At 42.9% G+C, this 12,921-nt stretch overlaps 1 protein-coding gene across 2 annotated transcripts in view; it reads right to left on the reverse strand.

The window, feature by feature from the left end:
* Positions 1-12,921, reverse strand: part of PGGT1B (protein geranylgeranyltransferase type I subunit beta) — a 30,826-nt gene that overhangs the window by 14,834 nt on the left and 3,071 nt on the right. For both annotated transcript variants that reach the window (XR_009545662.1, XM_016187615.2), the window contains exons 2-6: positions 12,727-12,845; positions 11,609-11,676; positions 7,678-7,829; positions 5,680-5,812; positions 430-475 (exon numbers count right to left, since the gene is read on the reverse strand). Coding sequence is in view for 1 of the 2 variants with exons in the window: in XM_016187615.2 (XP_016043101.1) it covers positions 430-475; positions 5,680-5,812; positions 7,678-7,829; positions 11,609-11,676; positions 12,727-12,845 (518 nt within the window). In the remaining variant the exon portion in view is untranslated. The remainder of the gene's footprint in view (positions 1-429; positions 476-5,679; positions 5,813-7,677; positions 7,830-11,608; positions 11,677-12,726; positions 12,846-12,921) is intronic.

The raw sequence follows: 12,921 nt of genomic DNA on the forward strand, positions 1-12,921 counted from the left end.
GTGTTTTTTTTTTTTTAGCTTAATCACTCACTCTGGTGACTTAGTGGGTTCCCAAAGTAGTCCTAGTCTTGTCTTGTTGCAGTCTGAGGTGATCTTTGATATTCCTTGTTCTTTAGAGAAGTTTATCAACTGAATAGAGCTGGAGGTCTGGGCAGAATTGTGGTCTCTGGATGCTCTGGTGATTTGGTGGGTTCCCAAAGTAGTTCTAGTCCTGTCTTGTTCAGTTCCAAGTAGTCTCCTTTGATATTCCACTGTATGAATATCTTGGGTTGGCCACTTGCTAACAGAAGAGGGTCAACCTGGTACCACAGTGCCATCAACAGAGGAAAGGTTATTAAGCTGCACCAAAGGCTGAGACAAACTGCTGATCCCATGATGGTGACTATAAGAACAAAACTACAGGCTCTCACTTCTTTCAAGACGTCTTACCATGAGATTCCAGTCCTGCTCCCTGGGCCAGCCCATTGTCATAAGACTGAAAAAGAAAAAGAGAATTGTTCAGGTTATTCAAGTTACAAGGCCAACAATGAATGAACATATATGTTAATTTCTGTTTCTGGGTCTACTTTCTTTTTCTCTCTCTTAAAAAAAAACAACATACACACACACACACACACACACACACACACACACACACACACACATATATATATATATATTCCAAATAATACACTCTTTGTCACAAAGATACAGATCTAGGCATCTTCAAGTGCCTCACCTTGTCTTAGTCACTGAGTCAAGTCACCATGTCCTTACATTAGGCAACTTCTAAGAACAGACAAGCTCCTCTCCCATTTTTTCTGGTCACCAGAGCTATTACTGGGGTACAGTGCCTACAGAACTATATTAGCTGCCAGCAATGATATTCTTATTGATTGACTGATTGATTGATTGCTACCAGGGTTATTTATGGGGCTTGGTACCTGCACTATGAATCCACTACTCCCGGCAGCCAAATTTTTTTTCTATTTTTATTTGACAGGACAGAGATAAACTGAGAGAAGAGAAGAGATAGAGAGGGCGACAGAAAGACACCTGCAGACTTGAAGTCCCCCCCTCCCCCACAAAGGTGGAGAACGGGGGCTCAAATCCAGGTCCTTGCGCATGGTAATATGTGCACTTAACTGGGTGTGCCACTGCTTGGCTCTTCCTAGTAGCAATATTCTTCCCATTCTGTCTCTCCCCCCACCATCAAAATGTGAGAGACACAGAGATATACAGACAGAGACAAGGGAAGGGACAGATAGTATTACTTTATTACTAATGAAGCTTCCCTCCCTGCAAATAGGGACTTAGCAGTTTGGATAGCCAGGGTTTAAGGTGCCTACTTACATTTAATTCTCCCCATGTATCATATAACACTGAATCAGCATAACAACAGAGATGTAGAAAACTGGGCAGGGGTAGATAGCATAATGGTTACACAAACAGACTATCAACCCTCAAGCTCCAAAGTCCTAGGTTCAGTCCCCTGCACCACAATAAGCCAGAGGTGATCAGTACTCTGGTAGTAAAAAAAAAAAAAAAAAAAAGGGAGTTGGGTGGTAGCACAGTGGGTTAAGCGCAGGTGGCGCAAAGTGCAAGGACCAGTGGAAGGATCCCGGTTGAAGCCCCCGGCTCCCCACCTGCAGGGGGGTCGTTTCATAGGTGGTGAAGCAGGTCTGCAGGTGTCTGTCTTTCTCTCCCTCTCTGTCTTCCCCTCCTCCCTCCATTTCTCTCTGTCCTATCCAACAACAATGACCAATAACAACAATAACTACAACAGTAATAAAACAATAAGGGCAACAAAAGGGAATAAATATTTTAAAATAAATAAATAAAGGGGGGAAGGCATAAAACTGAACTTTAGCAAAGCTGCAGATATTCAAGAGCTCTGATCACCTGCTTTAGAAGAAACCAGCAGATCCTAGCAACTTGTCTCTATACTACTGACACACTTTATCAGAGCACAGAGGTAATCTGTGAGCAAGAGAGAGAGAGATAAGGGCAGGCTAGAAAAACCACTAGGTTCCAGATGATACCACGATGCCAACCTGAATTCCTTGGGGACAGGACCCCAGCACACTATGTGTCTTGGGGCCCCACCTCCCCAGATCCCTGCCTCACTAGGGAAAGAGAGAGACAGGCTGGGAGTATAGATTGACCTGCCAAAGCCCATGTTCAATGGAAAAGCAATTACAGAAGCCAGACCTTCCACTTTCTGCATCCCACAGTGATCTTGGGTCCATACTCCCAGAGGGGGTAAAGACTAGGAAAGCTATCAGGGGAGGGAATTGGATATGGAGCTCTGGGGGTGAGCATTTTGTGGAAATGTACCCCTCTTAAGATCCTATAGTCTTGTCAGTATTTCCATTATATATATGTAGCAGCAACAAATGCTGGAGAGGTTGTGGGGACAAAGGAACCCTTATGCACTGGTAGTGGGAATGACAATTGGTCCAACTCCTATGAAGAGCAGTCTAGAGAACTCTCAGTAGGTTAGAAGTGGACCTACCCTATGATGCAATTCCTCTCCTAGGGATATATCCTAAGGAACCAAACACACCCATCCAAAAAGATGTGTGTATACCATGTTCACAGCAGCACAATTTGTAATAGCTAAAACCTGGAGGTAACCCAGGTGTCCAACAACAGAAGAGTGGCTGAGAAAGTTATAGTATATATCTATATCTCTATATCTATCTATCTATATAGGAATACTACTCAGCTATTAAAAATTGTGAATTAGGGTGGGGGAGACAGCATAATGGTTATGCAAACAGACTCTCATGCCTGAGGCTCCTAAGTCCCAGGTTCAATCCCCTGCACCACCAGAAGCCAGAGCTGAGCAGTGCTCTGGTGTTTCTCTCTCTCCTCTCTTCATCTCTCAAAAATAAAATTAATTAAAAAAAAATTAAAAAAAAAAATTGTGAATTCACCTTCACCTCATCTTGGATGGAGCTTGAAGAAATCATGTTAAGTGACATAAGTCATAAACAGAAGGGTGAATATGGGATGATTCCACTTATAGATAGAAGTTAAAAAATAAGACCAGAAGGGAAAACTCAAAGTAGAACTTGGACTGGAGTTGGTATATTGCACCAAAGTCAAAGACTCTGGGGTGGGGGTAGGGTTCAGGTCCTGGAACATGATGGCAGAGGAGGACCTAATGGGGGTTGAATTGTTATGTGGAAAACTTGGAAATGTTACACAGGAACAAACTACTGTATTTTACTGTCAACTGTAAATTATCACTCCCCCAATAAAGAAATTTAAAAAGGGGGGGGGGAGGGAAGAAGGAAGAAAAGGCGAGGAAGAGATAAAAAAGGAAGAGAAGAGGGAAAGGAGAAAGGAAGAAAAAGGGAGGAACAGAGAGAAAGAAAGGAAGGAGAGAGGGGAGGAAAAAAGAGGGAGAGAGAGGGAGAGAGAAAGAATGAATGGATGAATGGATGGAAAGAAGGATGAAAGGAAGGAAGGAAAGAAAGAAGGAAGGAGAGGGAGTACAGCATAGAATCAATGGCATACACACACTGGAGAGCTAGGGAGAGAGCATAGTATTTACGCAAGGACTTTGATGCCCTAGATTCTGAAGTCCCAAGTTCAGTCCCCAGTACTATCATAAGCAAGAGCTGAGCAGTGTTCTTTCTGGTTTAAAAAAAGAGAGAGATAGGAAGAAAGAAGATGATAACTGAGGGCACTCTCTGTGACCTGATACAGACTGATTTCCCAGCTGTACTGCCAAGTTAAAAACAAAGAAAAAGAAAAAGGGGAGTCGGGCTGTAGCGCAGCGGGCTAAGCGCAGGTGGCGCAAAGCACAAGGACCGGCATAAGGATCCCGGTTCGAACCCCGGCTCCCCACCTGCAGGGGAGTCGCTTCACAGGCGGTGAAGCAGGTCTGCAGGTGTCTGTCTTTCTCTCCTCCTCTCTGTCTTCCCCTCCTCTCTCCATTTCTCTCTGTCCTATCCAACAACGACAACAACAATAATAACTACAACAATAAAACAACAAGGGCAACAAAAGGGAATAAATAAATAAAATAAATATAAAAAAAATAAAAGAAAAAAAAAGAAAAAGAAAAGAAAAAAAATGCAAACTGCAACAACTTGTCTACCGCATGCCATTTCTGAGTAAGGAAGGAGAAACATGAAGACACGTATTCATAAGAATGGTTACTTTCGGGAGTTGGGCTGTAGCACAGCGGGTTAAGCGCAGTTGGTGCAAAGCACAAGGACCAGTGTAAGGATCCCGGTTCAAGCCCCCAGCTCCCCACCTGCAGGGGAGTCGCTTCACAAGCGGTGAAGCAGGTCTGCAGGTGTCTATCTTTCTCTCCTCCTCTCTCCATTTCTCTCTGTCCTATCCAACAACAATAATGACAACAATAATAACTACAACAATAAAACAACAAGGGCAACAAAAGGGAATAAATAAAATAAAATAAAAAAAAAAAGAATGGTTACTTTCGGAGCGGATGTGAACAAGAAGGCAAAGCAGAAGACAGAAATAGGAGTCCCAGGAAGCTCACACATCTCCACAGGCACCTTTGTGCAGTTCGACTTTCAGAACCAACTCAGTATCTCACATGTGAAGTAAACAGAGTTAACCAAGGTGAGGAGAGTCTAAGACAGAATCTTAACAAATAGCTTGTATTTCAGATGAATAACAATAAGGAAGAAAAATAAAATAACTCCAGTATTTCTTTCTTCTTTTCTTTTTTAAAGATATTTTTCTTATTTATTGATTCCCTTTTGTTGCCCTTGTTGCTTTATTGTTGTAGTTGTTGTTGTCACTGATGTTGTTGTTAGATAGGACAGAGAGAAATGGAGAGAGGAGGGGAAGACAGAGAGGGGGAGAGAAAGAGAGACACCTGCAGATCTGCTTCACCACCTGTGAAGCGACGCCCCTGCAGGTGGGGAGATGGGGGCTCGAACCAGGATCCTTACAACGGTCTTTGCACTTGGCACCAACTGTGCTTAACCTGCTGCGTTACTGCCTGATTCCCAACCCAAGTATTTCTTTTCTTCTTTTATAGAGAGGCAGAGAGAAAAGGACTATATATGACGTTCCCCTCAATGCAGTGGGGGCTAGGATTGAACCTGGACCGTGCACATGACAAGCCACCCTTTGCAATCAATTCTAGATGGCAGTTCTTTTCTTTTTAGATTTTTTTTAAAAAAAAGATTTTATTTATTTATTCATGAGAAATGATAAGAGAGAGAGAAAGAACCAGACATCATTCTGGTACATGTGCTACCGGGGAATGAACTCAGGACCTCAATGCCTCATCCACTATACCACCACCCAGACCACTAGATGGCAGTTCTGACAAATGACACATGCAGAAAGCAATTTTTTGCCTCCAAAGTTTTGCTGGGGTTCAGAGCCTGCACTACAAATCCACTGCTCCTGGAAGCCATCTTTTTGTCACTGTTGTTGTTGTTGGATAGGACAGAGAGAAATTGAGAGAGATGAGGAAGACAGAGATGGGGAGAGAAACATCAGATGTCTGCAGACCTGCTTCAGCGCTCATGAAGCAACGCTCCCTGCAGGTGGGGAGCCAGGGGCTCTATGTGCACTTAACCCAGTGCGCTGCCCCCCCTGGTCCACAGCAGAGAGTGATCTTACTGCACCTTGTTACAGAAGGCCCCAGGTGTCCGAAAATAATAAATTATAGAAAATAGTCAAGGAACAAACATGACTCACCATACTTCTTCTGATATAACCGATAGCTTTCTTCATCTCCATGCCAGACCAGTCATTGAGCATGTAGCAGATACAGGAGGCGCAGTAGACAAAGCGCATGTCATTTTCACTGCCTTCAGGGACAGCGCAAAAACTGAAAGCAGTGGTGATATGATTTGTCATTCACATGGTACCATATAGCATGTGTATGCACGCACGAGCACACGCGCACATACAGAAGCTCACTTTTGGGAGCTGGGCGGGTAGCGCAACGGGTTAAGCGCACGTGGCGTAAAGCGCAAGGACTGGCATAAGGATCCTGGTTCGAGCCCCCGGCTCCCTACCTGCAGGGTAGAGCAGGTCTGCAGGTGTCTTTCTCTTCCCCTCTGTCTCTCTTTATTTCTCTCTGTCTTATGCAACATCATTAACAACAACAATAATAATTACAACAATAAAACAAGGGCAACAAAAGGGAATAAATAAATATTAAAAAAAATACAAGCTCACTGTTAAAGCAGGGTAAGAAAACACTTTCCCCATGTCTCTACTCAGGAAACTCTATCACAAATATGGATTTAAAAAATTAAGTACTTGTAAGAAATTAATGAGCCCTAGCTTAGCTCTATATATACTAACAACGCTTGGTTGACCTATCAGGCTTTTAAAATTTTTGTCTCCAGGGTTATCACTGGAGCTCGGCACCTGCACTAGGACTCCACTGCTCCTGTGGCCACCCCCCCCCCCGCCCCCTGCCCCCCCCCCCCATAGGACAGAGAGAAATTGAGAGGAGAGAAGATAGAATGAAAGACAAATGGGGCTCGGGTGGTAGTGTACCTGGCACAAAATGCAAGGACCGGCATAAGGATCCCAGTTCGAGCCCCAGGCTCCCCACCTGCAGGGGGGTCGCTTCACAAGTGGTGAGGCAGGTCTGCAGGTGTCTTTCTCTCCCCCCCTCTGTCTTCCCCATCTCTCTCGATTTCTCTGTCCTAGCCAACAACATCAATGGCAACAATAACAATAATGACGACAACGAGGGCAACAAAATGGGAAAAAATGGCTTCCAGGAGCAGTGGATTTGTGGTGGGGCACCGTGCCCCAGTGTTAACCCTGGAGGGAAAGAGAGAAAGAGAAAAAGAAAGAAAGAAAGAAAGAGAGAAAAAGAAAGAGAGAAAAAGAAAGAAAAAGAAAGGCAGGCAACTGCAGACCTGCTTCGCAGCTTATGAAGTGACCCCCTTGCAGGTGGGGAGACAGGGGCTCAAACTGGGATCCACTTGAGGGTCCTTGTGCTTCATACTATGTGCAGTCAACCCAGTGCACTTCTGCCTGAATCCCTCATACTTTCTTTCAGAAAAAATACACGTATTTAGTTATATAGTATTTCCAATGACATCAATCTATTGTACGTGCCACCACTTATTTCCCCCTCATCAATAACTGTGTTATTTAAACATAAAGTAATATACAGAATGAAATGCTAATCAGCTGTTAAAAATGATCAAGTCATCTCTTTCACTTCATCTTGGATGAAATCTTAAAGGCATTAAGTAAAACAAGCCAAAAAGAAGGGCAAATGTCATATGACCTCAACTATAGATGGAACTCAAGAAACAAAGCCCAAAAGGAAAACAGAAAGCATAACTTCGATTGGGTGGGGTATACTGTGCCAAAGCAAAGGACTCTGGGAAGAAGAAGTGGGGTTGGAGGGGATAAAAATGGTTTGGGGGGTATTGATGGATCCTTGTGTCAACACCGTAGTACAAGCCATTAACACCCCAATAAAATGGAAACAAAACAAAACGAAAAAAGCTAAATTCTGCTATTCTAGTTATCTTAATTCACATGAGAAATGTTGAGCTATTTCTCTGGTTAGGCACTTATTAACAAAATGCCTGTATGCACACAGTGGACTTTATACTCCTCTGCAATTCCATGCAGTACAGTGGCGGTAGTTACTCCTAGTAGTAAAAGATAAAAAAAAAAAAAAAAAGAAAAGAAAAAGGAACAAAGACTAGTCCATACCTTCCATCTTCCAGCTGAAGTGCTCTCAAGCCTGCTAAGCAAGCTTCTTTATTTACTCGGCTCAAGTCATCTCCAAGGATTACTAAACATGAAAGACCGGTGTAGGTCATTGCTATGTGGCCACTGTCATAAGGATGTGCTGCTCCAGGACTCTAAATTCAAAATTAAAATGCTAATTAGCAAGCAGGAAGGAAAAAAAAAAATCATTTCATTAGCTAATTCAACATGCAGTTTCAGGAAATAACACAATTTGAGAGGCCAAGTGGTGGTGCACCTAGCTGAGTGTACATGTTATGGGGTGAGAGTGGCTAGCATAATAGTTACGCCAAGAGACTTTCATGCCTGAGGCTCCAAAGTCCCAGGTTCAATCCCCTGCACCACCATAAGCCAGAGCTGCTCAGTGCTCTGGTAAAAAAAAAAAAAAAGGGTACATGTTATGATGCACAAAGACCCAGGTTCAAGCCTAATCCCCACCTGTAGGGGAAAAGCTTTCCTAGTGGTAAAGAAGTGCTACCGGCATTTCTTTCTCTCTGCTCTCTCTCTCTCTCTCTATCCTCTTGATTTCTGGATTTCTCTATCCAATAAAGATAATAATAAAAATCTATTTATCTATTTATACATGAAGAATGACAGGCAGAGAGAGAGAAAGAACCAGATTATCACTCTTGTACATGTGCTGCCGGAGATTGAACTCTGGACCTCACTCTTCAGAGTCTAACCTAACACTTTATCCACTGCGCCACCTCCCAGACCACAAAAGAAAAGAATTTATAAAATAACAATAACAAAAAACAAAACAAAACAAAAAAGGAAGCACATAAAAGCCAATTTGAGGAAGGGGGAGACAGCATAATGGTTATGCAAACAGACTCTCATGCCTGAGGCTCCTAAGTCCCAGGTTCAATCCCCCGCACCACCATAAGCCAGAGCTGAGCAGTGCTCAGGTGTTTCTGTGTGCCTCTCTCTCTGCATCTCTTTCAAAAATAAGATTAATAAAAAAGTAACAAAAGTTTTAAAAAAGCCAATTTGAATATTTATACTGATTTACGTAATCTGGAAATGTTTTTACTTATTTTTTTAACCAGAGCACTGCTCAGCTCTGGCTTATGGTGGTGCAGGGGATTGAAACTGGGACTTGATCCTCTAGCAGCAATTGTCTGTTGGTAAGCTTCTAATTCTGCTTCTAAAAAACCCTTCTGTTTCATTTGGTTTAATCCCCCCTGCTTAACACTACTCTATTTACATAACTAAGCACCTGTATGCCTGTATGGGATTGGTTTGATCCCACTCAAAGCTGCGGTCTATTTATATAAATCACTAACTATGCACCACCTTCCCTCCAGGGCATTGGTGGTTCAGTGGTAGAATTCTCACCTGCTCCGCCCCCTCTCCTTGTCACACCCTGATTTTCACCAGTCACTTTTCTCTCTACCCTCTCTACGTCACATCCTGTTCACACCCTACTTGGAAAGTATATATAAGGACAGCATTGTTCGTTTTAGTTTAGTTTTTAGTTTAGCTCGGCTTAGATTGTGCTGCATTCCGCATGAATAAAGAGTTACTGCATACAGTTCAGCCATGGGTCCCTGGTCCTCTGTCTCCCATCAGTGAAGCTCAGCCCAACAATTGTCATTTTGAAATATGACATGAAAAGATACAGTTGAAAACACTTATTCTGTTCATGAAGTTTACTTACGCTTAAAATAGCCAGAAATTTTTGTTTCAGCTGTCAAGGCTTTGCTGGGGCTTCATGGCCAGTGTTAGTCTACCACTGTTGGTGGACTCTCTCTTTCTCTTTTCTTTTCTTTCCAGATAGTCAAAGACAGAGAAGGATACAGAGATAGAGGGAGGAAAGATAGCAGAGAGCTGCCTGTGAAGTTTCCCTTGTGTGTGGAACTCCCATGTGATGACAGGACGTTTGAATTCATGTTGTCGAGCACGGGAGCATGGTGAAGTGTGAGCTTCGAGGTAAGTAAGCTTCTGGCCTTGGAGTGGAGCAGCTGGGAAAGTGACTCAGCCCTAGTGAGTAGGTCTTACATGCAGGCGTTCTCAGGTTTAGGGCCCTTACACATATGCTGGTGTGGTACTATAGGCTCGATCTCTTGCTAATTAAAAGCATATTCCTGGTATTTCAAAAATGTTTGGGGAATGATGGTGGTGGACGGAAGTGGAAGCAGGTGGCTGTCTTTTTAAATAATGTTACCAAAGTACAGTTTCAGTCCAAGTTTAGGTATACATATACATCTGGGTATGGAACTGTGAAGTGGTCATGACTACCAAAGGCATAATACCCAGATATACAATCCATTATGACTAAATAAAGAGGGATCTTTATCCAGGGCTGAGGTTAAACTGGACAATACTATATATATGTGAAAAGTTTTTTTTTTTTTTTTGCCACCATGTTTCTTGCTAGGGCTTGGTGCTACATAATGACCCCACTGTTTCCAGGGACCATTTCCCAAGGTGAGAGACAGAGAGGAGAGACACCTGAAGCAATGCTCCACTGCTCGTCAAGTCCCCCACATCCTGTAGATAGGGACCAGGGGCTTGAACCCAGGTCCACGAACATGGTAATGTGTGAGCTCTAGTTGGTGAAGGAAGGAAAATGAATGAATTCTTTGCTTTCAGATACCCTGCTAAAAGCAATGGACGCACATGACTGAAGATGGCCTCTGCAGATTCACACAACTTTCACACAGGCAAGCTAGCCTATAGCCTAAGACAGAGGAAGAAAGTTAAAGCAGAGACCCACCAGATCATTGCTATTCAATGCAGCATTTTGAAACAGATTACAGAAAAACTGGCAGCATGCCATTTACCTTCAGAATGCAAGTGGATGTAAACTCAAGATGTACTCAGTGCAGTCAGACACTGAGCCCACAAGGGGGAAAAAAAGTGTTTATGGTATGAGACAAAATTTCCTTCTGATAAAATGACGATACCCTGTTCTGCTTCGACTGCAGAAGAATACTTGTATTCTGTGCATTGATGAGACTCCTGCAGAGTTTGCTCCAGCTCTGTTTCTTTGAGGAAGAAAAGAGCTCTTCACTTAGTTAAGGTTTTAGGCCTGGTACCTTAGAGTCTGCCTGTCACCATGAAGGCTGTCGAATCCATCACTACTCAGGTCTGATATCATTGCCTTGGGCAAGACCTTTTCTCAAGGACAAGCGAGATAGATAGATAAAGCCCTTCTCTAGCACATAAAGCTCATTAGCATTTTAGAAAGCTCTCTGGGGGCAGCAGAGCACAATGGGTTAAGTGCACATGGTGTGAAGCACAAGGGCTAGCGTAAGGATCCCAGTTCGAGGCCCCGGGTTCCCCTCCTGCAGGGGAGTCACTTCACAGGCGGTGAAGCAGGTCTGCAGGTGTCTATCTTTCTCTCTGCCTCTGTCTTCCCCTCCTGTCTCCGTTTCTCTCTGTCCTATCTAATGACGATATCAATAACAACAATAAGAACTACAACAACAATAAAAAAAACAAGGGCAACATAAGGGAAAATGAAAACTATGTTTAAAAAAAGAAAGAAAGCACTCTAGGCCAACTTTTTCCAGCTAGGAGATACAGAGACAGAGAAAGAGGGGAGAGAGGGAAAGGCACCACAGCATCCAAGCTTCCTCCAGCAGAGCAGGCACCCTCCCAGGTGAGCTATCTCATTGGCCCAAGTCATTTAGTTTCTCCTTGAAATCATCAAACTACTGACACACACAGGAAAGAGAGATAATCTCTATAACAGGGATTTCTGTTGCCTGTACTGTGCATTCTTTTGGGTTACAAGGTGTAGGTGTTCACAGATTTCTGATATGGAGATGCAATTTCTAACATATGTTACTAAGCTGTATTTAGTGGTACTGCAACATGAACACGTGGTTGTTTTACTTGGTTTCTTCTAAAATGTCCCCAACTTTCACCCGACTCAAGCGGAACTAACCTTTGATGGATTGAACGGAATACCCAGGTATGAAGAGCCTCGGAAACCACAGCGACTTAGATTTGATCCTAGAAAATAAAAATGTACTCAGTCACAGTATACCTAATACTTTTATTTTTAAAGAATTTTTTACTATCTTTAGTTATTTACTGGATAGAGACACCAAGAATCGAAAGGGAAGGGGTGATAGGGAGAGAGACAAATAGACTGTAGCACTGCTCCATTCACCACTCATAAAGCTTTCCTCCTGCAGAGGAGGACTGGGGCCTTGAACCTGGGTCCTTGTACACTGAAGCATGCGCTCAACCAAGTGTGCCACCACCCAGCCCTGTATACCTAATTCTTTACTGATTCAGAAACAGCTCAGTGATATGGCCTTTCAGAAAAAGAGCATTTTAGTGTTCAAGCTTTGCCACCGTCTCTATTTTTATGTGAGATGATGGTGACTGAAACACGAGAGGGAAAAAAATGACAGGAAACTGAGGAACAAATTCTCGAATACTTTTCACAAAAAACAAACAAATGACTAATTAGAAGTAGAAACAGTGGGGAGTCGGGTGGTAGCACAGTGAGTTAAGTGCATGTGGTGCAAAGTGCAAGGACAGGTGTAACGATCTTGGTTCAAACCTTTGGCTCCCCACCTGCAGGGGAGTCGCTTCACGGGTGGTGAAGCAGGTCTGTAGGTATCTATCTTTCACTCCCCCTCTCTGTTTTCCCTACCCCTCTCCATTTCTCTCTGTACTATCCAACAATGCATGACATCAACAACAACAATAATAACCACAAGGGCAATAAAAGGTGGGGGGAAGAAGTAGAAACAGTGACAGCTACAACACAAATCAAATGTAAATACCACTTGCGAATAATCCAAAGCGGACATCAATGTGGAAGTGTGAAGCAGAACTTAGTGCTGTGATTATCTCTATTTAATTACAGATAATTATTAACTGTTTTCTTAAAAAGCAAATGACTGCTAAATGATGAGGTATTGGAATGGTATGAGAGTACTGGATTACCAAACAAACTTCAACAGATACTGATTTAATAGTTTGTGAATAAGTGATTAGGATTGGCTAGTTGAACACATGTTATGCAAATTACACTAAAAACTCACTCACTGTCTTTTGTGGGAAGAACCTGCAGGGAGTAAATCCACTCTATTATGTCATCTTTGTTCACCACATCTAAGGAGTCCAGCATATCCAGCCCAGAGAGTGCAAAAAATGCAATTGTCAACCTAGAAGGAAAAAAAAAAAAAGTAAAATTCCAGCCAAGCCATCAAATCGTTTAAGTTTTTCTGGCTCAGGAAGACA

Source organism: Erinaceus europaeus, chromosome 2 (genome assembly GCF_950295315.1).
Source record: "Erinaceus europaeus chromosome 2, mEriEur2.1, whole genome shotgun sequence".
In the NCBI taxonomy this organism is placed as follows: domain Eukaryota; kingdom Metazoa; phylum Chordata; class Mammalia; order Eulipotyphla; family Erinaceidae; genus Erinaceus; species Erinaceus europaeus.